At 42.0% G+C, this 25,825-nt stretch overlaps 1 protein-coding gene across 3 annotated transcripts in view; it reads left to right on the top strand.

Moving 5' to 3' along the window:
* sh2d3ca (SH2 domain containing 3Ca) overlaps positions 1 to 25,825 on the top strand; it is a 49,754-nt gene that overhangs the window by 6,745 nt on the left and 17,184 nt on the right. Inside the window, exon 1 of one of the 3 annotated variants that reach the window (XM_053881941.1) lies at positions 6,610 to 7,082. The exons of the other annotated variants lie outside the window; for them this stretch is intronic. Coding sequence (XP_053737916.1) covers positions 7,002 to 7,082 — 81 coding nt within the window. The 5' untranslated portion in view covers positions 6,610 to 7,001. Of the gene's footprint in view, positions 1 to 6,609; positions 7,083 to 25,825 lie in introns of those variants that run through there. 3 annotated transcript variants of the gene reach the window in all.

Here is a 25,825-nt window from a genome sequence, read left to right on the forward strand (position 1 = left end):
CTGCGATCACATGTACCACTCAGCAAAACACACGTGCGCTTATTTGTTATTTGACTATTGGACTGTTTCAATGGCTGATCTTGAATGACGTGTGTTGATGTTTTCAGTCGGAAGATAGATGACAGTCCAAGTGTGTTGACGCCCTCTGCTTGTGTTTGTGCTGTAGTCCTCATTTGATATTGTCGTGGCAAGACCCAAGGATTACACCAGTCGTTGCTGTATGTAGTAATGATAAACATGTTAGTTTCTTTCCTGATCATATCTAAATTGATCCACAGAAGGGCTGCAGTGGGTGCAGGTTTTTGTACCAACCAAGCAAGCAGATTGGTGACAATGCATGCCCCTGATTGGTTGGAACAAAAACCTGCACCCACTGCAACCTTTTGTGAATCAGTTTGAGTCCAACGCTGTAAACACTTAATTTAGACACACACTAGATGTGTCCCTTTTACATGCTCGATATACAGAACCTCAAGCCAAGTTCGATCACTGTCTTTCTTCTTCTCTCTACAGTGGTTCATCGTCTTGAATTTAAAGCTTTATAGCTGTTATAGTATATATATTATATACATTTTACCTTATATTATATATTATATTATACCTAAATTAATGTTGATTAAATGGACAAGCACGTACTCATCCTTGAGCCTTTCTCATACTTCACTGACAGCTCCTGCTAAAACAGCGACTGCTGAGTCTCAGTGTTATTATTATTATTGAGCCTAATGTCAAGTTTTGCTAATGCGCTAGCCTCTATGCTTGTTTTCAATTGAATAACGGTATCAGCTGAGCTGTCACTGTTGCTGTGTTGGCAGTAGACTCACAACCTTGGCAAAGGCGACCTAATTCAAACTTGGAAGGTTGCCTCTTACTGTTGTAAAGGAAAATAACTTCATCATCAATGCTGATCCGAGCCGTCATACTCTTCTGGAATGACTGATCACATCTTGTGTACAGGACTTTAAAATACGTTTAAACCATTAATGGAGTGTGGGCGGCGGTTTAATTCATTTTTCACTCATTTGACTTGGTTAAAGAATGGTTTTCTATGTGATTCTAGAGTGATAGCTGTCATAATTCCTTCTTGTTATTGGGTCACGCACGTGTGGGATACGGTATTGACTCTCTGTGTTATCATGTCTCAAGCTCTGATGCCCATATTTCACAGGTTTGATAGGGATTATTTAGCTGGTAATATGGCTGATAACCATCACCCCACATGGATCATTAGCTTCACACACTGAACCCCAGTGGAGCCCCCTCTTTGTTTTAAGAAGAGCACGTGTGCACACACACACACACACATATGTTTGCACATGTAATCTTGATCAGCCTGCAGTGTCTCTTTTCATAAGGCCCATGCACTCACACACTTATCTGATAGTGGTCCTGTTCCTGTGTGTGTGTGTGTGGGTCTGACACACACTTTTTACTTTCATTAGTGGGATGCTTTCAGGCTCATGCTGGGATTCTGCATTGTGCTCTCTAGCAGCCTGCAGGGACGGGACTCTCTAATTAATATTTAACCGAAGACCGCCTCCAAGCATGGGGGCGATGAAGAGATAGGAAGAGACCGAAAAGGAGTGGCCATTGTGGCTCGGGGAAAAGGAGACCACCATTAGAACATTCATACATCTCTGTCTTTGAAGTGAATACTGAAGCTCAAGATTCAAAGTCCAAGGTCAAGTTAAAGTGTAGGTGGCATTTTAATTATGATCTGTAAAAAAATCTTGATAATATGTGTAATATTTTCAAGCACGCCTGAATAACAAAGTTATTCCTAGACAAAAAAAACAAACAAAAAAAAAAACGCTGCATCTGGGTGTCATCCATCAAAAGAGGCTGGAGGCGGAAATGACGTCATTGACAGATCCTTTCCACTGCAGCTTTGTTGCTGTATGCTGTCGTTTCTCATTTCTATTTAACGTATATTTAATATAAGTTGTGTTGTACATATTTGTGCGAAATCTCCTGACAGTGTTTCTTTATTTAATATTCCTGAGGATCTCGAGTTATGTCACAAGTTTGTGGTGTGCTTTTCCAGCAATAATGCCAGCCCAAGTAGCAACAGTGCTGGCAGCAGCAGCTCTGGTGGGATGGAGATTTTCCAATTCAGTATGCTCTGGTTTGGCTGTTTTAGTTTCCTATCCACTCAGCAGACACCCAAACTCAGCTGTCTCATTTGAATGAATAGTGGTTGGAGGGCACTCCAGAGTGACTGAGACTATGCTTCGTCACGTCATATTCAGTGATCATAGTCATCTTCTGACTTAGAAACAGACCAGAGATTGTTTCACACCAGATAAGATTCCATCGTGGTGATGTCTTTGAGTGTCTCAGAGCATGAATGTAGTGGATCCAGACAGCCACTGTGTTTGAGTCACTGGGTACTAACAGAGTATATTTCCTTTATTCTTCTCACAATGTGTGAATTTGTCTGTTTGTTACAACCTCAAAATACGTGTGTATTTACAGTTTTCCCGGGAACGCTGTCCGATGCACGAGAGAGGAGAATGAGGCCTGGCTGCATATCTGTTGACACTGCAGAATGGAGCTTCCATCTTCTCAAAATACCGTATCAGGTCTGCGTCATAAATGAGTCAGATATAAGATGTTTATACAACATAAAAGGCAACTGCCTGTAAGAGCACACACAACATGATAAGAGTGTTCATAGGCAACGATTCTTTTGTCATTGATGTTGACAAGCCCTTGTGCCGTACAACATCACAGTGAGCCAAGAGAGGAAGAACGTTCTGCCACTGACGTCACATCATGGCCGTTTGTTTCCCATCTGCTGCTCCACAGAGCTTTTTTAAAGACAGATTTTGCTGTGAAAACAAGTCTATTTGAGCGCAGACACACTTATTTATAATTATAAAAAGTAACTCAAATATAAATGCTGCTTTCTCACAGCTTTTCTTTCTGTTTCAAAGTATCACGCAACAATGGAACTCCACATTACTAGACTGCAACAATACAATCCTGAACAAGCCGATGTTAATGTTCAGCATTTCAGATGCAAAAGTACAATTCATATGTCCATAATACGTTGAGGCTGCTGAAATTAGTTTCCTTCAGTGGTTGGTGTGCTGAAGTCAACCCTTCTTTGAGGGTATTGCTGGCGTCGGAGGCGACCATGTTGGATTATATTTATCCAAGTGGAAAGAAAAAAACGTTGTTTCTGATAAAAATACCTGTAACATAACAGCTGCTACATACATTTTTAATGCCGCTTTTTTACCAGCGAGGTGAGAGCAAAAACTCCATTCATTGCATTTATTATTCATTCATCCGTTTGGAAGGGAATTACATCACTAATGATGGCAATTTCGAAGGCAACCTACAAGTCGCATGGTGCCGTCTATTTTCAAAACTTTTCATCCATCATTTTGACAATCTTTTTTCCCCCACCTGGTTCACAAGTGTCTGTGTGCATCCAGATGTTAGCCACGATTGTTTTGGGTTTTACGGAGGATTGCCAGAAGGGAATTGGACGGCTCCACTAATGAGATCATTTGTTTCCCTTCAGTGTAATCTGTCTAATCCGGCACAGGACTATTTGAGATTACATTAAGAAGAGATGCTCTGGTTAATGAATCCATCCTCCAACTCATAAGTTCTTATCAGTCTGCGGTTTTGTCTGTACTGGTGACCCACTGAAGACCAATCCGGAGGGAGATTATCAGTGATTACAGGTTCGAGTTGAGCAGACGTGACCTCTGAGACAAAATAACTAAGAAGTAGGAGAAAGTGGATGAAAATAGAGCACTACAGTCTGGTATGTTTCATATGCACCCCTTAATCCGTGTGGGTCATTTGCTTTTTGCCTTGATTAAATATTCAAAATTCATTTTCGGACAAGGGAAACAAATTTTACACGGTACTTGGAGTATAATGCCTCTTCAGCCAAGCATGACTTGTACCTTTTCCTGGACTAGAGACAGCGTGGGCGAGGGTGCCATCGGATAAACGTTTGGCTACCGATGAATTATTTTTATTTAATTCATCTGATAGAGAAATCAAGTGCTTCAGTTTTCAAGTTTTATCTTAAAACGCAGGAAAAGCTGGTGTACTGTTTAGTATTGTGTAGTGTAACTCTCTGGTAGTACCATGTTCCTAACTGCCCCCTATGTCATGAACGGATGAATAACAGCGGTAGACATGACATCAATTGAGATTGATGATGAGGAAGCAGATGGTCAGTTCAATAATCATAATCGTATCTGATCGATCAGCAATTTTGAAGACAACAGGGGATAAGTATGTGACTAAAACTACTAAAAAACACAAATAACTAATGCCAAGGTTCAAGCATTACCACACTACTGGTGCGGCTAGCTGCATATTCAGTCATTCAGTCTGCTTCTGGTCAACCTGTCTTCCATGTGGTTCCTGTCAGGGATGCAAGTGGCTCCATGGCGTTGCAAAAGACATGCATAATGAGGTTAATGGTGAAGTACCTTGATAAGAAATGTATTAATTCACATTTTCAATTTGTTGCCGCCCCTCTCATGAATGCAAAGCTTGTTAGTGAGCTAGTGCTCCACCGCCAGTAAGCAGACTTAATAACATGAAGCATTTCTGCATAATTTCACAACAATCATTTCACCTATTCTTCTACGTTCTACTAATGTGTACATTGTTGTTCATATTTTATTTCTTCGACTTCGACTGTTTAGACGCTTTTTGCTTATTAGCCAAGCACAGCAATTTAGGTAGCATGAAGCAATTTATGTGCAATTATTTCCTTTTCCGTCGGTTGAGCAGCTTCCGCACCGCTGCTGCCACATTGCCTTCTGCCTGACAACTCTTAGATAAATGAGACAAGTGTGTCTCCACCAGGAGGAAGACTTAACAGACAATTAGTCGCTCGATATATATATTTTTTTTTCAACCATTTTTCTATTGCGCCGTGAAAACAATATACCATCTGTAAGACAGAACCGCTGGGGGACTGATTATTCCACACTGCAGTGGTGAGCACAGAACTGCACACACTGTCAGAATTTTGAATGCTGGGAGAGTTTTGTGTTGCCATGGTGAAGCGTCCTTGGTGATGTCACTAGAACTGGGCTCCAGAGATATAAAGAAAGAGAGACGGAGAGCGATCCATCTCTCCCTCTGCTGACTTGCCTCTGTGTGCACTGTATGTGTGGGTATGTGTGTGAAATGGTCCGGTGAGAAAGACACTGTTATCCTTGAAACACCTGCCTGTGTGTTTCAGCTTATAATGAGGTGTCTTGCTGCAGTCGTGATTTCACTACAGCACCGGAGCTTTGTCGCCTCGCGTACTAAGATATAGTGAGGGTGTGAGTGTGGATTTGAATTTAGGCATGTGTGTGTGAAAGAGAAAGAGTGGTGGGGGACTCCCCTGTTGGGCTCCTTTCATGGGTTAAGAAAGGTTGGATTCCTTTGGGAGGCTGCACCTCCTCCCTTTTTTTCCAGAAGCTCTCTCCCTCCTCCCCCATCCATCGTTCTTTGTTAATCGTCTTATCAGTTAATTATCAATGACTCTTGTCCTCTTCACTTTCTCTCTCTTCCTGTCCCTGACTTTACCGCCACCACAGACACCTCCACCGGTGTTCGTGCCCGGAAAACTTCAGTCAAATACATTGAACAGCGGTTCTTGGCATTTTAAGTTTTGAGCAAATCTGGTTCAGCTGCTTTTGTCTGAACTTTTAGTGGTGTTACTGCATGTAAATCGGTCAGAAATAATAAAGGTTCTCTGCATAGAAAGCTGAGCATCATGGTCACTGATCCTCATTTCTCGCGCTACATTTTCTTCAGCAAAAAGTTGCTAACATATCAATCTGAACTTCAGCATCTAGACCTGCAATTTAACCAAGCAATTCAACATAACCGGCAGCGGCATGTAATCTTGCTTCGCTGTGTGTTGTAAATGTACTTCTCCAGTGTGAAGGGAGAAGGTTGTGTTATGTTTTGAGATCGCGGGCAGACCCGAAATCCTTGAAAAAGATTTCATCTTCACATGCTGCAGATGAATGATCGGTCATTACTGGCACATATGGAAATATCTCATCGCATACTGACAGGCTTTTAGCTAGGAGGGCGTCTGGGCGTCTGCAAAACATGGAAAAATGGTCGCCGATTCTCGACCGTATCTTTGCCGTCAGATGCCGCCAAATACCAGCGTAACTCGGCGGCCAAGATACGGTGGAGAATCGGGCGTCCATTTTTCCATGTTTTGCAGACGCCCAGACGCCCTCCTAGCTAAAAGCCTGCACACTGGAATAATAAGAATTTAACTTAGGGTTGCATTAATTTTAAACATTCAGATGTTTGAATTATGGCTACTCCCTGTGTAAATGATAACTGCCATGAACTCAAGATGGATTTTGGAGTTAGGTTTCGTAAGTATTCAGTCTGAAGCAGGGGCCGTCAGTGGTTGTGGGTGGGGTCTGTTTGCAGTTGGAACTCCACTCCTCTGCTTCTGCTTTTGCCGACTTGTACCCCCCTCTTCTCTCTCCCTCCCTCCCTCCCTCCATCCATCCATCCCTCCCACCATCTCTCCCACTGGTCCACCCTCCCCCCACCCACTCTCCTTTCATCAGCAAGCAATGAGGTAATCCCTAGCAGCCTCGTGAAGTGCAGCAAGTGCAGCCAGAGGAAGAGCGAGCAGAAGCCGGCGCAGGGCTGGAGCAGCAGAGATGTCAGGAGCCCTAATATCGCTCGCTCTTATCAGCAGCAGCTGTTAGCGCTTCGCTCTTGTAGCTAATAGCTGATGCGGTTACCAGCTGCAACTGTTAGCTGTTCAGCGTTAAGCCAAGCTTTCATTCACAGTGATGGCACTATGATGAGAGGCTGTTAGCTAGAGAGTGGCAGGGCTGCGACCGGCTTATCTTCAGGGCTCGGGGTGAGATTGGACGTCCTGGGTGGGGTGAAGACTGAGAGGGCGAGGTAAGAAGAGGCAGCAAAGAGAAGGAGACTGCCGCAGGTACAAAAAAAAAAAAAAAAGCAGAGCAAGGTGTGTGTTCACCATGACGGAAAGGTGTAGTCTCTGGAGTGCGCTGTCGGCTGCAGCATGCTGCTTCTATCGGGGATCCTTCATGCAAGTACAGGTGAGTGTGTGGTGAGCCTGCCACTTATCTTGTGGTGTATGTTGTTGGTGGTGTTTCATTGTATTAGCTGTTTGTTGTTTTTATCTTGATGAGATTTTGGTGTAGATCTAGTGCGGGCTCTCCAGCCAACCAAGTTTAATGACGACCTCACTGCGTTATTCTGGACTGAACTGGTGTACATCCTGCTTGAGGTTTACCTTTCAATTCTCATATTTGAATTTTCAGTTGAATGTAAGGGGTGATGAAAGTGGTGTATAAAGTATATGTGGCATGTAGTGTTGAAATGAAATGAAAGAAAGCTCTCCCTGGCAGCTTTGGTCATCATGGACAATGTTTTATTTCTTGAACCTTTCCTTTAAAAAATGTTGGGCCATATTGCCCCCAGCATTCCATGAATTGTCATGATTCTGCAAAGCAAATTTAAACTTCAGAGTAAGAACACGTATGAGTGTTGTTCTGTCATGATAAGCTGTTGCATCAGTTTACTGATGTTGTGAGGCTATTTGATCTCTCCTTCGGTCCCAGTATCCCATAATGTTGACCTCATGATAACAGGCAGCCGAATGATATCATCTAGGTGTGGGTGTCAGGTAGAAGCCGTGAAAGCAAGGCAGGGGGAGACGGAGGGACAGAATGAGGCGCTCATTCTTTATCTAAGAACATGATGGGTCTATGTTTTTGACTTTGAGAAGGTGAAAAAGTGGGTGGGAGCTACAGTTCAGTGTACAGTTCTAGTTTCAGTCTAATTCTGGCCTTGTGCTTGAAACCCAATATCTGACTTTATTTCTGGAGCAAAATTATATTTACAGTACGTTTTATTTTGGTGAACATATTGATTTGTTTTCAACCTTCACAAACTTGTGAGTTTCTTTACTGGTTATGACCACTGGTCTAGATTTTGTTTGACATTACAAGCGCAGATATATTGACTACACAGCACTAACTAGATAACACAGGGTTATTGGATACTATACAGTACGTGACATTTGAGGAGCCAAATGTGGCCTGAGGTTATGGTACTCTACTGGACGGTAGTTCTTCTGTTTGGAGATTGTGACAAGTGTGATCTTGATATCTTGTCAGTTGTGTTTTTTTCTAAAAGTGCAACTGCTTTGAATTTCAGTTGACTGCTTCACCTCTATATTTTGTCTAATACTTGCTATGTAAAATATGGCCAACAACAGTTCTGGATTCTCACCCTGGTTTTATTTTTCTATTCCATTCCCTAGATAGCAGCCTTTCAAGCATGTGAAGGCATCTGCTTTGCTTTAGATTGAAGCGCTTGAAAGCTACGAAGTCATAAAGTTCTTCAAATGAAATCTGTCATGGGCGTCAAGTGTGGTGTTTTTGTCAAAGGGTTTTAGGCGAGCGAGTGGGGGTTGAATTAATTAGCTCTTTCAGAATGGCGAGACAGAAGATGGGAGTCTTGCTTTTGGAAAAAAATAAATAATTGCTTAATTCACTGTGACATGGGTTTGTTTACAAACTGTCTTATTTTAGTCAGCGGACCAATATTGATTCCCTCAATCCATTCTAATTAAAGTAAGCCTCACACAATCATGTGTGTCAACCCAAGTGGCGTGCGCTTTCCAGAAAAGAAGTGCTGGAATCGTTACTTAGTCGGCACGTTCGCCGTCTTATTGATGGCTTCTCGGTGTCTCACCCGTGTGATTTATTAGTCTTTCGTCAAATGCACAACAGTTTGTTGTCTGTAACTAGTTCATTCAGATTGAAAGTAAGACATGGCAATTTTGTCAACAATAAAGTACGGCTGTTTTAAGGTTTGTGACATTCCGCAACAATTTGGAATCGTATGCACTCAACAAAACATATACAAGAAAACAGTAATATTTTAGCCACTTGTAGAGCCTGTTAATATGACTCTTGAATGTTAAACCTTCTGAAGAAAATGCCCAACAGAAAACTTGACTGTCACAATCTAATGTCGCTCTTCTTTTTCTTAATTCTTCACAAGAAACAGATTATCTTTCCCCTGAGTCGGTGCAACTTTACTTTAATCCTGGCTGTTTCCTCCGTCCACTTACTATTGCTGTGCGTCGTCAAAAGAATTTGTGTGGTTTTGCCTTTGGTGGAATAACAACAACAAACTCAAAATCCTAAATAGAAATGGAGTGTTTTCACCTTTGACATGTGGCGGTGATGGTGTCAGCGACCTCAGCTCATCAGCCGTATCAGTGGAAGAGATTACATTTGATCCTCTGGTCTAGACAGCGGCATTTTCACTGTAAACACACGCATGCGCAGAAAAGAAGCGCACACACATCGCACACACATGCACTCAGTCATGCTACTTAACCATTGTGTCTGCATTGTACCCAGTGCTTCCAGCGCATCTGTAACTGGGACAGAGTAGCTGCCCTCTGGTCTCCTGCCGCGAACACCCCCCCCCAACCCGTAATACCCTAGATACCCACGCACATGCACATAAACAGATGCATGAGCACACAAATAAAGAGAGCCATCCCCTCTCCTGTCCTTTGATTATTTGAAGTTAATCCTTCCTTTCCACGTCCCATCTCCACCCCTTTTCTCTTTCCTCTTTCTCTGCTTCTGTCTCTTCTCCTGGCTGTAGCTGCGATCCCTGCTGACCCCACCAGCATGTGGCCGCCATCAGGCCAGCCAGCAACCGGCACTTCTGTCCTTAAGCATTCCTGCAGCCTGACTGTATTTGGAAGGTTACAGTTCACCTCCAACCTCACAACATGGCACCTCACCAGTACCTTGTAATATGCAAAACTTTTGGTCAACTTTTGTCGAGTATGCTGCCACTCCAACGAGAGGTTTTAATCTGAGTTACAGTACCACCTGGTATTGTGACTCCAGACTTGTTCGACTCACTGGTCCTTAAAAAACCCTGGAAAATCAGGAGGAAGGTCCCCGATGACCTTTCCCTCTTGTGAATTACTGAGCTTCTCAACTTTATGGCAAATACTTGTCCACCAGCTTGCTCTTCTCCATACTACAGCACATCGGTGGACCATTGTGTCTGGCCAAGAACATCTGAAATCAGTTTCATGGAGAGCACTCACCGAAGCTGATAAATCTATATATTCATCTTCCAATAAGTTTATACTATTCGGCGATTGCAGAGATTCTAAATGAATATCTGGTGATCTAACAACAGCTGTCCCGAGAGGTCACTGAGGTGCTCCATATATTCGGCCTGAAGCACACCCTGGCGATTAACATCCGTGATCATGTTCCTCATTTGCATCCACCAAGGCCAACTGCAAAACCAAGATTGCATATTATCACCTTATCGCCGTGATGGTTGTGGCATTTTCAATATACACAAATATATTTAGTCCACTGACCGTTTGTGTCAGTCTTTTAGGTCGTATCATGTCTTCTCAGTTTGAATAGTTTCATGAAATTCAGTCAGTAAATCGGTCCCTGCTCTAAATGTTTTTTAACTGAATACATGGGTAAAACTTGAATCCCTTTATATGCATAGAAAAACTCAATTAAACACATCTATTTATCCAATTAGTAATATTCATTGCAACCAAAGGTGATAGATTTAAAAGCAGTGTGTACCACAGCGCTGTAGCGATATCCTGCAGCAACTCCATGGGATCACCTGCTTTATTGCCTTTATGTCCCGTCCTTACGCGGGTTTGACTCCCTGGAGCAGGTCAGATAATAACATTTATTAAAAGACATTGTAGCTTGTCGCCTTGGCTTGGTGCCTGTTCTATACACAGCGTCTATAAGCTCCACAGTTGACAGCCTGCACTTAGAAATTATTGGATTTTCTCCGATAGAACCCACCACAATAAGTCAAACAACTTTTCAGTGATGCGCCACTTTTTGTCCTTCAGAAAAGTAGCAGAATTGTGATAATGGGTTGAGCCTTGTTGGGTTTATCCCACTCCGTCACAGCAGGTTAACCAGCAATCATATTGTCAGTGGGCTCCTCGGGGGTCCCAGTGGTCCACCCCTCACCCCGCTCTCGGTCGTGTCAGCTCACTGTGGTGTGGAAGATTCGCGCAGACTAATGCCGTTATGTGTATCTGTCTGTCCGAGCCAGAAACGCAGCCAATTGCGCTGTTTTCAGTATTGAAATATTCACCATGTAATCCCCTCTCCTGCACTCCTCCTATCGCATTCGCCCCTTCCACCCCCCCTTCCCCAGAGCTTTTCACCACAAATCCTCTTTTGGCCTGCCTGCCTGTCACACCCTGCAGGCTCATAGTGTGAAGGGCAGCTGTGCGAGTGGGTGTGTGTGTATTTGTGAGCGCACATCCTCATTAGAGTGCTGTGACATTTTTTGGCAGTAATGAGGGACAAGCCCGCCCGTGCCAGTTATGTATTTCACATGTGTACACACTTTTATGCCAGAATGTATGCGTGCCACAGTGTGTGTGTAAATAATCAGACTTGTTAGTATTATATTTTAGGCTTAGACAAACAGCTGATAAACTTGCGCATTATGACCCCTGGTAGTTGTTTGAGGATTAAAAAAAATATTGCTTACTTGTCTTGAGGCTTGGATTTGGCGATTAATCCTATCACTTCCCAACCAGCAAAACTGCATACAAATGCAATGATCAAGATAATTTTCTTTGAAGTGAAATAAAGTGAGGCAGATGAAGAAGAAGAAGGCCATATTTTATTATAAAATTCATATTGAGGTTCAAGGATGGCGGCAGTTTAAGTCTGAACTATAAAAGTAGGATGCTTGGGTCTCTCTTTGTTTGGATATTCATATAAATATTTCAGAAGAATGTCTTGCTTGTTTGGTAGAGGTGTCTCTTTGACCTTCTCTGTGAGTAAACTTTTGGTTACTTGCTAAGGAAAAAGCTGACATCCACATGCATCATATGCTGGTACCAAAAAATCCTCCCCTCCAACCTCCCTCATACTTGAGGAAAATAAAAGAAAGTTTATAATTTTCTTTCACAGCATCATCAGATTATTAACATAGTTTAAAAAAACTGGAACGTCTTTGTATGTTTTTAAAGGCAGTTTAGTGTGATTGATAGAGTTAGTCCACGATCTTCTTTAAAGTACTAATCCCTCATCATAATCCGGATCATATGTACATGTCCATTTATGATCTTGCTTGGTGCTGTAGTATGTGCTGGGGACTCAGCTGCCCGTCCTGAAACATATCCAGGAAACCTAGCAAGGATGCCTTATAAGTCATTCATTTTTGAGTCTATAACTACCACCTGAAATGTTTCATTGGAATACAGAGAAATGCAATGTTGCTTCATACCACGGTCTACACCTGACAGACAAAACATGCTCTCACACCAGCCAAAATTTCACATTCATTGACTGACCTGCAACTTTGGAAAAGCATGGCTTAGAGAAGGTATATCTCACATCAGAGGTAACTTGGTTTGAAGCTTGTATATTACTTTATTGTTATTCACTGAGAGCTCCTTGAAGAAGAAACAGATTGAGAACATACAAACTCCATACATAACAGATTTGCTGGATATAAAGCAGTGCTTGCTCTGAGGCAATTAAACTATAAAAAGGGCAATGAAAATTCCATCTTCTTATGCTAATAATGGCATTACAATAATTGAATAATATTCAGCCGCCCTATAAAGTTCTGTCAAGTCCTTTTAATAAGAAAACCTCGAGCTGTGATGGAGTCATTATTCAGAGGCTCCATCAACACACTCATGGATCAAACAAGTGAAAATGCAGAGGATGGTTCTTTTCAGGAGCTGCAGGCTACGGTTTAGAGTCAGGCTTTCCACGTCACTGCGCACTGTAATCATCGCCTCTCCTGCATGACATGAATGACCGGCGCTTTGAAATATATACATACACACATGCTGCCACCGCTCTGTTAAACTGCTGCCGCCTTTAAAGAAGATAACTCCGGCAGGTTAAGATAGTGTCACCGTTTTGCTGGAGTTCTAATTAGCTTTTGCATTTACATGCCAGAGCGAGTGTCACATTGTGTTGACCATGCAGTCAGTGGTGCTCCACGCCGTTCTCCTTCAATGTTGCTAATGTCTGCTCAAGGATTTATGCGGATAATAATTTTAAATTGATTTGTTTGAGCCTTTTACTTGAACTGTTATCTTTGTTACCCCCATTTCCCTTAATGCGTTTAAAAATAAATGCAAACATACCTGCTTAATGAATACGTACAGGCATTAGATAAAGCATATAAATCACCCACTTATGACTTACAAATATTTATTTTAGGAGCCAGCCGTGTGACATTGCTTTTAATTAGAAGAAGTGGTGCCATTGGTTATGTAAGTATCCTTTTATGGAAACATAAAATTAACTAGAGCTGTGACAATGCAACATGATGGGTTTGCACGTCCAGTGGCCTTATGGCACTTACCAAGGTCCTAGACCACACACGCGAGAAGCAAGGAAATGGCGATGACACCTGGACGTCAGTGGCGTCCGGGGTGTGGTGACTGTCCATGTGTGAAAAAGATGCCTCATGCTCCACTCTCTCACAATTTGTGGCATCAGTCTTTCGGGTAGTCAGGTGGCATAAAGATTCTGTACCCTACCCCAATAGGAAACTGCTACCTATTTGCGCAGTAAAATTCAGGAGGCAACTTTTTTGACCAAACATTGTAGATCGAAACGTTTGACCACTAAACTATGACTAAAAATGTCAATAGCTAGAACTGAAATACAACAAGCACTTTTGCAAAGAGTAAAACAATTTCTCGTGGATGGACTCTGTGGCTTGGCACATGGTGGAACAGACACAGCTGAAGGGGTGTGGAACATAGTGAAGGGATTTGGAGCAGCAGTTTGGCAATTGTTGGCACCCTTCATCCCCGACCTGCACTGACCTCCGGGTTTGCAGAGGTTATTGACTGCAACTTCAGGGTCTAGGCTCTCCACAGACTAAACCAATGGGGCTTTGTGGCACTGAGTGGGGCTGTTATGCTTTTAATACCCATTGTCTGACACAAAGGTAAAACTTTCTGCTTGAAAATGATCTGGGGTATAAGAGAGTCCTGCAACAGATAAGACGCATTTGAGGCATCCCTCAGTTGTGTGTGGCAACAATGTCAGCTTGAGTAATAGCGCTCATGATATTTGAACCTGCATTTGAAATGTTTAATGATCCTTAGCACATCTATTGGTGGTGATGTTTTAGCACTTCACTTTAACTTTTTACTTTGATCTCATTATTCTTTTATCACATGGGAAACAGTGTAGTAGAACTCACTCCATAATCATTGTTGGATGTAATGAAATCTGAATCTGCACCATGAGAGTCATGTAAGATTTAGAGAGCTGTTAAAAATAAGAATGAGGTTACGTTTGCCTTCTCCGCACTCTGCGACAGCAGCAGCCTCATGATTTGGTAAAACTGTCGTGTCATGCAGTTTGGCAGTTTTTGTCAGTGGGGTCATTTTGTGTTGGAATCCGAGCCTTGGTTCTTATTTCTCAGAGGTCTGTTGTTGTTGGTGGTGGTGTAATCACTGCTCCTGCTGGGATTTTAAGAATGGCTGTAAGGTATGAAAGGTCTTAGACCTCAGCAGTGATTTTAATGCATGGTTTTCTTTTTGGAAAGAGCCGGGGTTGTTAAAGCGTCTTGGGGTGATTTGCAGAGAGCAGCTGAGAATTGCAATGAACACACTCCCTCTTGCTGTCACACACACACTCCCAGACATTCACTCATGAATCTGCGCATTCCAACATACCTAGGCTTGCATGAATTTATGGATCTAAATACAGCTTGATGTTGCCACCAGCAGCTTCCAAATTCTCTCTATAGAAGTGGTCTGTGAACGTTTCATAGTGCCGGCTGTTAATGAAACAGACTCCTGTGTTGACAGGAACCAGATAAAGACACTGATAAAAGATAAAACAGATCTAATTGAATGAAATGAGATAGTGGTGCTGGATGTAACTCAATTCAAATCAGATCAACACTCAGGGTAATAGGATTGGACTCATACAGGGAGCACACATAGATCATGCGCCTGAGAACTCATGCATGCGCATAATTATTTAGTTTTAGCCTAGAAAATGAACGTGTCGGCGGAAGAGTAGCAGAATCTCTGTGACTGACTGAAGAGCTGTACTAGTTAAAGGGAGGGAAGTTTTTATTAAGTGTGGTGTGTTTTTATTAGCGATACATATTGAATGCAAAAACAGTTTGTTTTATGAACAGTTCTGTTTGCATTTGAAATTGGAGGCTTCTGATGTGTGATCAAGATTATAATGAAGCTGATGAAGTGGAAGGAATCTAACACTAAGTAAGAGCTTCGCTTGTGTGCATGTAACTGTACCGTATGAAAGTCTCCTGCCAACTGCACCAGGCTCAGGTCAGCTGTAACTTGCTTGCATATGGAACGGGCTGTTCAAGTGTGCTTGCACAAATACACAGATTGCCAAGTGTGAACGTGAAGTGGGAAGTGTTGCTGTTTACAACCACTGTGTCCAGTCTGCTTACTGTTTGCTCGTATGTGTTGGGCTGTTTCTGCGTTGTGTCTGAAAGTCTGAGACCAAGTCCAAAGAACCTCAAGGCTGGATTTGAAGTGGGCAAAAAAATGTCAAAACAAAAGGTGAGACCGTACCAGGTGGTGATGTGCTTGCTGATGTTGCTACGCAGGGAACTCTCTTGAGAGGTTTGAAAGGGTAAAAAGGCTCTTTGCTGTTTGTGTTGAAGACGATGACTAGTGCTGAAAATATACAACGGGTGTTCTCTGCAGTGTGTTGATCACATAATGTGTTGTGAATATTTGAACCTGCGAGTGGCATTAGATTCTCAAACAGATGTGCGGAGGTGAAGAGTCGGAGGTGTGGGTGTTGGCAGGCGGCGGGGGGAGGGAGGAGGGGAAAAAAACTCAAGACTAACGAGAGTGAACATTTAGCATTTCAACGCGCAATACCAGGCAAATTTCCCATGAGCCTCACTCAAGGGAGCCTGCTGGGTGTCTCTCCGGGGATTGTTTACGCTCACACCTTCACACATCCAGTCTCTTCCTGTTTAGTGTTTGTCGTGGTCTGAAAGCAATCACGGGCGCAGCTCTACCTAACACTGTGAAGAACTGAAAATACCCTTCATGGGTGTGTGTGTGTGTCTGTCTAGTTTATTGCATTTGAGAGTCCCAGCTTGCACTTAAAAGTCAGTCGACATCACCATGGCAACCACCCGATAACAACAAGCAGACAACACCCATCGTAACTTACCCAACCCCCCATCAGCTGTGTGTGCAAGTGTGCATGCTTCATTACTTGCAGATTTGATGTGTGTCTGTGTGTGTGTGTTAGTGTCGATGTTGAATTTTCAGCCTATGTGTTTGACAGGACACATCCATTAGACAGCATCAGAGCAGGTTCTCTGTGTGATGGACATGATTCTCATGCTTCAGTGAGAATGGACACATGCGCACTCACAATCACCACTCTATTGCTGCCTCTGTATGAATGGAATTGATACCTCAGCAGCGCCTTCTTTCACTGTCTGACTCAGCCAGCCAATAATATAGCTCAGTGCTCAGCCTCCAGCAGAAGATGACATCATCAACTACCAATGGCAGCACAGCTCCAGGGCGTGCAGCTCTCTTCTGGTTTCATGATGAGAGGAGACCAGGAAGTGTTTACTTGTGCGAGGATGCTAAAAACAAAAAGGATTCAAAGCTGATTGTTATCGTTCACTCTTGCTAACTTTTGAGGGTTATTGTTGCTTTGACTTTTCTTTTCTTTTATATCTCAACTGCTTACACTCCTGTCACTAACCTTCTGTTATCTCTACATGCCACTTGATGCTCACTCTCTCAGCTTGTGTCCATTTTCTGGTATTTCTGTCCTCGCAAGCATCTCCTCTTCCTGCACGTTTGTGTGTCGAGTTCCAAGGCGGGTCAATATGTCATTGTTTGTACTGTGACTAGGCAAAGTTCGTACGCACTGCGTACTGGAGCTGCGAGTCATGGCAACTCCATATGTATTCTCAATGACAATCCTAATAACAATAACAATAATAATAATCTCTTCAAATTCAGACATCAAAAGGTGATCATGCTTTTTAAAGTTGGTTATATGATAATTTAACACTTCATTTACGTAGTTTTATTTTAAGTTTCTCATTTAAATCGATAATATGTGAAGATTATTTAACCCTTAAGGCACCATTTATTTCAGTGATATAGCCTATTATTAGCCTATTTTGCTATACTAACACTAGCCAATACTCGTTCATGACAACACCCAATACCTACTAGACTGTATGTAAACTATATATATATATATAACTATGATGTCTGCGATCATGGAATCACAGCCAGAATTGCGGAATTGGGTGATTAAACTGGAATCTGAACAGTTGGAAAAGGTGTGGAAAAGAGGCGTGTGTGGGAGTATTGCGCGGAGGAATGCATTGGAAGACACAGTGACCGTGCTTCAGACAGACAACCTCATTTTAAAAATAATCTGCTGTAGTCCCGCAGCTACTGTCTGGCTCTGTCAGCAAGAGAGCTCAACCCTGCACTTGCAGTATACAGACTGAGGATCGCTAGTATTATCCACCGTACAGTGTCGATGAGGTCATATGTACAACAGCAGTAACGTTTTCAGAATCATCAGAATCTCACAGGAGCAACGCTAGTGCAGCGTTCTGAGTCACAACAGCAGTGATTTGAGATGTTGCTCAGGTTTGAGTTACAGGTGTCCGCCATCTGCTTGTGTAAAGCAGTAACTACACCAGGATTCATGTTTGCAGATTGGGCTATTTAAATGCAGGCATGCAATTTTGTGACTTTGGCACCCACAGGGTTCAGTTGTAAAAGCCTGTGTGGAAACAGAATGATGATTGCAAGGTGCACAGTTTTCTATTGGAAGCATTTTTACATGTTCAGTTTCATAGTTTCTCACTGAATTCATGAGGGCCACAAAAATATTGTCATAGGGCTTCAATTGTCATGTACAGAAGCAAGTGGTAACGCAAACAATTGTTATGTGTCATCTGTACTAATGACATTATGGATAAAGTATGATGATAGGATGTACGTAGGATTATAATCTATTTTCATTTACAGTGGGACTGGAGTGCCAGGTGATTTAACCACCAACACTGGCAGCATTTCCTCCCACTATTCTGTTCCTTCCTCCATCAATTCATTGACACTTAATATATTTTCATTCTTATTTTACACTTCCCATTAAGAAAACCCAACTTAGCTCACCCCTCCCGAATCCTTTCAAGCGGTGGAAAAAAGGGGACCTCAAGGGAAAGTGAATGCTGAGCTGTTAAGCTTCACAGCCAGCGCAAGCTGATAAAAGTAATGTTGTCAAATGTGTTTGTCCTGGGATTTGGAACATATTTTTCCACAATGTAGCACTCGTATCCTCACCGTAAAAGTGCTGGCCTTCTTAGAACTCTTTATTTCAGGCCACCACATGTTTTATTGTTATGTATCACTGCTTTGTTTTGACCTGCTAAGTCGATGAATTACTTGCTGCTAATTGCAATGGCAGTGTACATTGAGAGTAGAATTGATGGTGCGTCATTATATCCTCGTATTCTCTGCAGCTCTATGGAAGAAGCTTCTTCTTCTGTGTATCATATGAAGCTGCCCACCTTCTGTCACTCGTGCGTCCTCCAACTGCTGTGTTCCCCCATTATTTCCTTTTTCTCCTCAACTGCCCAGGAGGGGAGCATTGTGGGTTTTGTCTTCACGAGCGTCACTGTAAAGATAGATGCGTCTGCTGCGGATGGTTATTATGTGCGTGCGTGTTCATGTGATTGGTAGCAATTTATTTCCTAATGTATGCACACTTACTGGCACCTGGGTCTGCCTTTGTGTGTGCATGTGTGTGTGTGTGGAGAGAGAGACGGTAGGAGGTTTGTATTGATGAGTCCGGCGACCTTCCATCCATCAGTTCCGTGACCTTTTAGCCCAAAAAGCCTGCAAATTAGCTATTAATGGTCCAACCCAGGGCAGAGAAGATGACAGCTCGTGGCACAGGCCCAGAGGACAAGTGTGTGTCTGTGTGCATGCATCTAACTAACTGTATACTTGTCAGCCTGGAGGAAAATCATTGAACATGCTTTGAATGGCGAATTCATTAGCATTCGGTGACATTAATTCGACCTCATATTTGCCTTCATTTGAGAAAAAAAAGTGCCATTTTTGGAGCTCAAGCGTCACTGACTTTGTCACATTCTTACATCTTCCTTCACACGTTTTCAAAATTGTTTTCTGTCGACAGCAGCCTTCTTGCTGGAAAATAGCAATTTGTGAAAGGTGGGAGTGAAAATTAATATGAATAAAAACAAAATATATAAAATCTCTAGAATCACTCTTGAGAGCTAATGTCTTTACTGTCCTCTGTGAGCGCTCTGTAAAGAAATTAAATATTTATTCACTCCCTTCAGGAAGAATTATTGATTTAGGAAACAACATTAACTGTCTGGACACTATATATTTATGGCCAGTGCTTTGAAATGATATATTCAGTGCTCTTGGTTGCATCAATCTACAAAAAAAGCTTAGTATAAATCATAAAATTGCTTAATATTACTTCTTTTTTTTTTACTTCAGATTTAAAAAAAAAGGATATAATATTAACTTGTTATTGTCGGAACGTTTGACAGCCATCATTCCAAGCTATTCTTGCAATTTAAATTGAAGTTTTGTCAGAGCAACAGTTCGTACTAACTCAATCAGGCAATGAGAACTGGGAAGTGAGCCATTTGCAGAGTGAAAAATAATTAGAGGTGGATATAAAGGGAGACAGCGGGGGGTCAAGAATCCTTGAGAGGACCTGCATTTTTAATTTTGAAATCAAAGCACATCCTTCATTATTTGATGCGCGTTAATAAGTATTTTCCCCCTTTTTCATTCATTTTATTTTTACATTCACTCTAAAGCATGATTATGTTAGGAACGTTTGCAACTTCAAATGTCTTCCACAGTCCTTGCCGCAGCTTGTTAAAGGCAGATTTTTCTAATTAGTGCATTCAAGCTTTACTTTGTGACTGCAAGAAAAAAATATACTTAACCGCTTTAGTACTTTAATAGACACTTTTGATTCTGTTTGTTTGCGTGGGTCACTGTTTAGTGACTGCTTAGAACGTCATTGTTGAATTTTCGTGATTATTTTATTTTATTGTATCAAAATTATGCTAAGTTACACTTATTTTTTATTAAATAACTTAAATGTAACAACCACATGATCAACCTTTTGTTATTTCCCTTTTTCCCAAAACACTACGTTCCAAAAAAAAGTCCTTAAGATTTGTATTTCACTGTCTTATTGTCGCTCAGCCGTTCTTCATGTTTGTCTTGGTGATGGAACGAGATGAGGATTCTGCTGTTGGCTGACATGAACACACACATGTACTCCCACACATTCACTCACAAACAAGTACACACTCCTGCTCTCAGACTGCGACTGAGTGGATGGATCACTGACAGAGAGAGAGACAGTGGAATGATATGATACGTGCAGAGACGGCAGGTTAGAGTGGGCTGCACTGAGAGATGAGCTGACAGGCTGGAGATGGAGAGAGAGGTGATTTGCTGAAAATAGATGGTGGAGGATGTCCAGTGGAGGTATAAAATAATAGCGGAGGAGAAATGGAAAAAGACGCTGGATAGAATGATAAAGTAGCAGACAGATCAATTGATGTTGTATTAAAGAGATCAAATGAGACATCTGTCTTCTCTGGATGGATTTATCTGTTTGTAAGTAAACTATGATGGAAGAAGACAAATATTTTCATAAACCTAAACTGCATTATAAGGGCTGGTGCGCTGTGTGTGAACAAGGATGGAGAAATACAGCTCCATGTGTCAGACTGCTGGGTCTATATCAGGGTGCTTCTATAAATTGCTCTGCAGCGGTACAAAGTGTGAGAGGTGAAGGAAGCGCGGAAATGATGTGGCTGAAATCAGGAGTTATGGATTTGGTCAGTCTAGCTGCAAAGGTTCATAAGCTTGATAAAATAATCATGATTTGACATCACGGTTCATGTTTTAGTCATGTGGAGGGAAGCGTGCAAGGAGCAGAAGGGACGTTTGAAGATGACAATACGAGAGTAGCGAGAGAGAGAAAGCAAGAAAAAAGTGGATGTACTCATGCCGTCATATTTAGGGAGGTAAAATGGTTCAGAGTCATTTGACAAATACTTTGTATATGACATGCAGTTCATTTTTCACAAAGTATTTCCACTACTTTTGTTCATTTATGTTGTGCATGATGAAAGTTAAAATAAATTTGTGTGTTCACGGCAGTTAACTTGGTTCATAAATTTGAACAAATATGAATTTGTATTTTGCTTCCTGTCATTCATGACTCTTCCCCTGAAATCACTGTATCATACAAGGTTCCGACTCTGTTAAAAGTAACGTACGTTGATGCTTCTGTGCTATGTCTCTCCCTAATGATTGTGCACAACAAATGAAGCATCATCCCACGCGACAATTGAAAAGGTATCAATTGTAGTTGTGCGTCAGTGTTAGCTGCCATTTGCCAGAGACCCTTATCTTGTTGTCTTTGGTGTGAAATAAGTGCCCAAATTGACTTTGTTGCGATACACGTTCAACTGAAATCATTACCTTGGAGCCTTACTAAAGTTCAATATTAAACTAAGGACAGCTCCTGTGCCCTTTGACCCATGATTTCCGGGCAAGATTTTGACAATAAGAGAGTGAAACAATCTAATATACTTTTTTCCAGACATATCGACCATCACACACTCACATTGGGAGAAAATGATGACTGCTCCCAACCAGCTCTGTTTTCTTCCTCAGTGCACACCACTGCACATGACGGAGCAGAACACACTCGGGACATATTAACCTCTCTATCACGTACACACCAATATGCGTTTCCTCCTCCTGAGAGAGACACCAGCTGGGCCCCTGTAGGTGTTTCCGTAGCAACAGCATCGAAAGGTGTGGCATTGCTGAGTTGACAGTTTATCCATTATTTTCCATTTATTTTGGTCAGCGGTTGGACAGCATCACTTATAACTTAGAATTGAATCTACCATCATTTGTATCATCCCGTCTCGTGAGATGCGTGAAGTCTTTCTCACACTGACAAGTTTTTCACACCTCTAAACTCTGTTTTCCAGTGTGATATTTAATTTTTAATGTTTCTCGGTCCAGTAACTTCTTTTTTCCCTGAAAGAACATCACAAACAGCACAAAATGCAGTTTCTGTCAGTCGGCTTGCTCTTGTACAAACCTTCACCTTAATGCATGTTCTTTTTGATTAACTGACAAAGTCTGCACGATTTTCTTTTTCCAAAAACTCAAAATACATTCTATTGAGCGTGTTTAAATACAGCACTGCAGGTTGTACTCTGCGGTGTGTTTAATTGCTGTGCCATTAGCGGAATTAGATTCAAGCAGGATATTGCAGATGCTTCATAGGAACGCACAATTAAACGTGTGTAATCTGTAAACACCATCTTGTCTGATACTTCAGGCGATATCAGTGCCCCAATTTATCTCTTCGGTGCAATTGCTCCTTAATTCTTTACAGAGTTTATGCCCTCCTCTCTCTTGCACAGTGTAGTAGTGTCGAGCATTGTGTCTGATATGCCCCCTTATGCTTAAAAAAATGGATTTGATGTGCATGGTTCACGGAGTGTGTGTTTTGGGAATGTGTGTGTGTGAGAGAGAGACTGGAGGAAGCATGAAAGTCAATGAGAAACCTCCAAAAGTCCTAACAAGGAAAGAAAGATGCTGATGTGTGGGTGTGTGTACCTTGGATAGCTATGCTTGTGGAGGACAGTTTTGGAAGCACACCTACTTGTTATGACATTTTGTTTTGTGTGGATATTTTTGCCAGTCCCTACAAGGTTAAGCCTCAATTTGAGGATGAAAACTTCAAAATAGCTGGGTCATTATAGTGGGGTTTAGGCTTGGTTCAGCATCCGGTATAAGGTTAGTCATTTGTATTGGATGGGTGAGAGGTTGGGGGAAGCATAAAAGTCAATGAAATGGTGGGGGTGGATGGTTAGGTTTAGGGTGAGAGGCTGGTGAAGCATCAAGTCAATGAGAAACCTCCAAAAATCCCAACAAGGATAAAGATAGGAACTGTGTGTGTGTGTGTGTGTGTGTGTGTGTGTGTGTGTGTGTGTGTGTGTGTGTGTGTGTGTGTGTGTGTGTGTGTGTGTGTGTGTGTGTGTGTGTGTGTGTGTGTGTGTGCGTGTGTGTGTGTGCGTGTGTGTGTGTGCGTGTGTGCGTGTGTGCGTGTGCGTGTGTGCGTGTGTGCGTGTGTGTGTGTGTGTGTAGCCCGTAGGCCTACAACAGACCCTAACCCTTTAACAGAAAAAACTCTGCTTAGGGAATCGGGGAGTTTCAATCAATGAGAGGTCGACCACAGCAGTCAAACGTCATTAAAATCTGTTCCAGTTTTTTTTTTTTTGTACTACTGAACTTCAGATCCTGAGCGCACTATTTTGGTTTGTCTCTTTTAAATGGGCACTTTATTGCATTCTACGCATATTAACACAGGATTGTTGAAATGTAAATCTGCTGCTGCAGTGACATGGTGAGTCACCGTTGTTCTACTCACAATGCCTTGCCTTGTCAAAGTGCTAATGGATGCTGTTGGTCACGTTGATAAGAAAGTAACAGCACTGGGAGGAAGTGCTTTAGAAACCGGGAATGAATCACAGAGGAGAGTAAATTACAATATGAATGATGTGGAAGAACGGTTGGGTTCACACAGAGGGAGACAGGTACTTGGAACAATATGCAGATGAAACACTAAGTGGAGATGTGGAGATGGATCTTTTGCCTATCTAGCGCAAATACATTTTAAGGTTATGTGATCTATTGTCCAAGGCTTTAAAGGAAGATGTTATCAACACAAGAGTGGCAAATAATACTTTCCTCATGCAAACATTTGTTACTGTAATCACCCAGCATCACAGATACTGTCAAGAATATTCTTCAGAAGCATTGTAAAGGCTCAAATACGTGCTAAAAGCAAAGCATTACTGGCTACTCTTGTGTGGATAAAATCTTCCCTCATGTTACATTCAGAACAGTTACAAAATGTATGATTCATTTACCATTAATCACAAGTTAACACAGCTTCAGTGTGATTTAATGAAATTAAAATTGAATTAAAAATTGTAATGTATTGACAGCCCTTAAGTATTATTTTACATTTCATTGGCAAACCCTTAACCTGGTCTATTCTTCAGCATTCATACTGCTGAGAGTTAACCGTGCTTAACCCAAGTCGCGTCATCACATAGTGGTATTACGCTGCCGCACCACACAATTGGTCACAGACGTTGGCAAATACCTAGCCTGACAAGTCTAGTACACTAGTCTTCCAAAAGAATACACTTGCAGACAGACCTTTGTCACAGTCATCAGTCTTGTAACCTTGAATCTTGCTCCTTTACAAGTAGGCTGAACTAATTTTCACAAGTCATGTGCTCACATACGTTCACACACATTTTGTATAATGAAATTTGCCATGTTGTATGAAGAGGTAAAGATAATGCACACCACTAACCCAGTGGATATATATATGGTTTGATTTCAGTATTTCACATATTTTCTAAAATGTACTGTCCATTTACTGACAATACCGACTTTTGTAGGCTCTCTCTTTCTCCTCCAGCCTGCGAACATAGTGAATGGAGGGTCCCCAAGTGTCAGATGTTGAATTGTAATATATGCATTGGACTGCATGTGTAATTGTTTGGAGAATGAGTGGAGATGAATTCCACAGTATCCATGTTCCTGCTGCAGGCTCTGTGGGATTGTAGCTGTGTGTCATATCCTGTCCACCAGCTGTCAGTCAACGCAGGAGCTCTTTGAAACTGTACTGACACCAGTGTTCTGTGTGTGTGAGTTACTCTAGTTGGGTTTCCTGATGCCTCAAGAGATGTGTGTGGATGTCAATGTGTGTGCTTGCGTGTGTCTGCGTGTGTGCGCGCCACAGACATTGATTCATAATGACAGTGGAAGGTCACTGTCTTATATTCTTTCCACCAGTTGTTGCTCGTCTGTTTTTCCTGCAGATTTTCCCCGTGACTGTTTGATCGCCCGACTTCAATGCTCCTGTCGCAATCTGTTTCAAGTTCGTCCTCATAATTGGTTGGCCTCAAGAATCCACTTTCACCTGAGATGTTGACTTCCAATGTTTTCAGTGTGGTGATGAAACGTAATATTTTAAACAGTGTTTCATGAGAATAAGGGCAGGCTATCAATTAATTATGAAAACAAATTGTTTTTTTCAAAGGTTGAAATATTGGCTAAAACATAGCTATATATGCAGCTTGAACAACAACCAAAACAATGGAAAAAATACTATAAGCAACAACATAGAATTGCCAGAGTTTGAACTAAAAATGACAGCGACAACATCAGTGTCTTGATTTAGTGAAGACGAAAAGAGGAAAAATCACCCCAACTGCCTCATGACCCAGCCCTCCAGTCAATTACTTATGTGCCCCATATCCAGGCATTGGGGTGTCTCCGTCCATTTGTCATGGAGTCCCTTGAACCTTGCATTGTCCCTTTTCTAGCCTTAGACCTTTGGGCCACCTGCCCAGAAGCATCATACTCCAGACATCACACCTCTTAGGAGGATTAATACTTCAAATACCCTCTGACCCTTGATAAGATGGCGGTTTTCCATTTAAGTCCAGGTGGGAGGGGACTATTGGATGCATTGAGGAGCAAGCAGAAGTTTGAAAAAGATTGTAGATTTGGAGGTTTTTTGTTTGATACTCAGATCAAGTAGGAGGAGGACAAGAGTCAGTCACTGCCCCAGTTATGATCAAAGTG

The sequence above is a fragment of the Synchiropus splendidus genome, chromosome 1, assembly GCF_027744825.2.
Source record: "Synchiropus splendidus isolate RoL2022-P1 chromosome 1, RoL_Sspl_1.0, whole genome shotgun sequence".
Lineage (NCBI taxonomy): Eukaryota > Metazoa > Chordata > Actinopteri > Syngnathiformes > Callionymidae > Synchiropus > Synchiropus splendidus.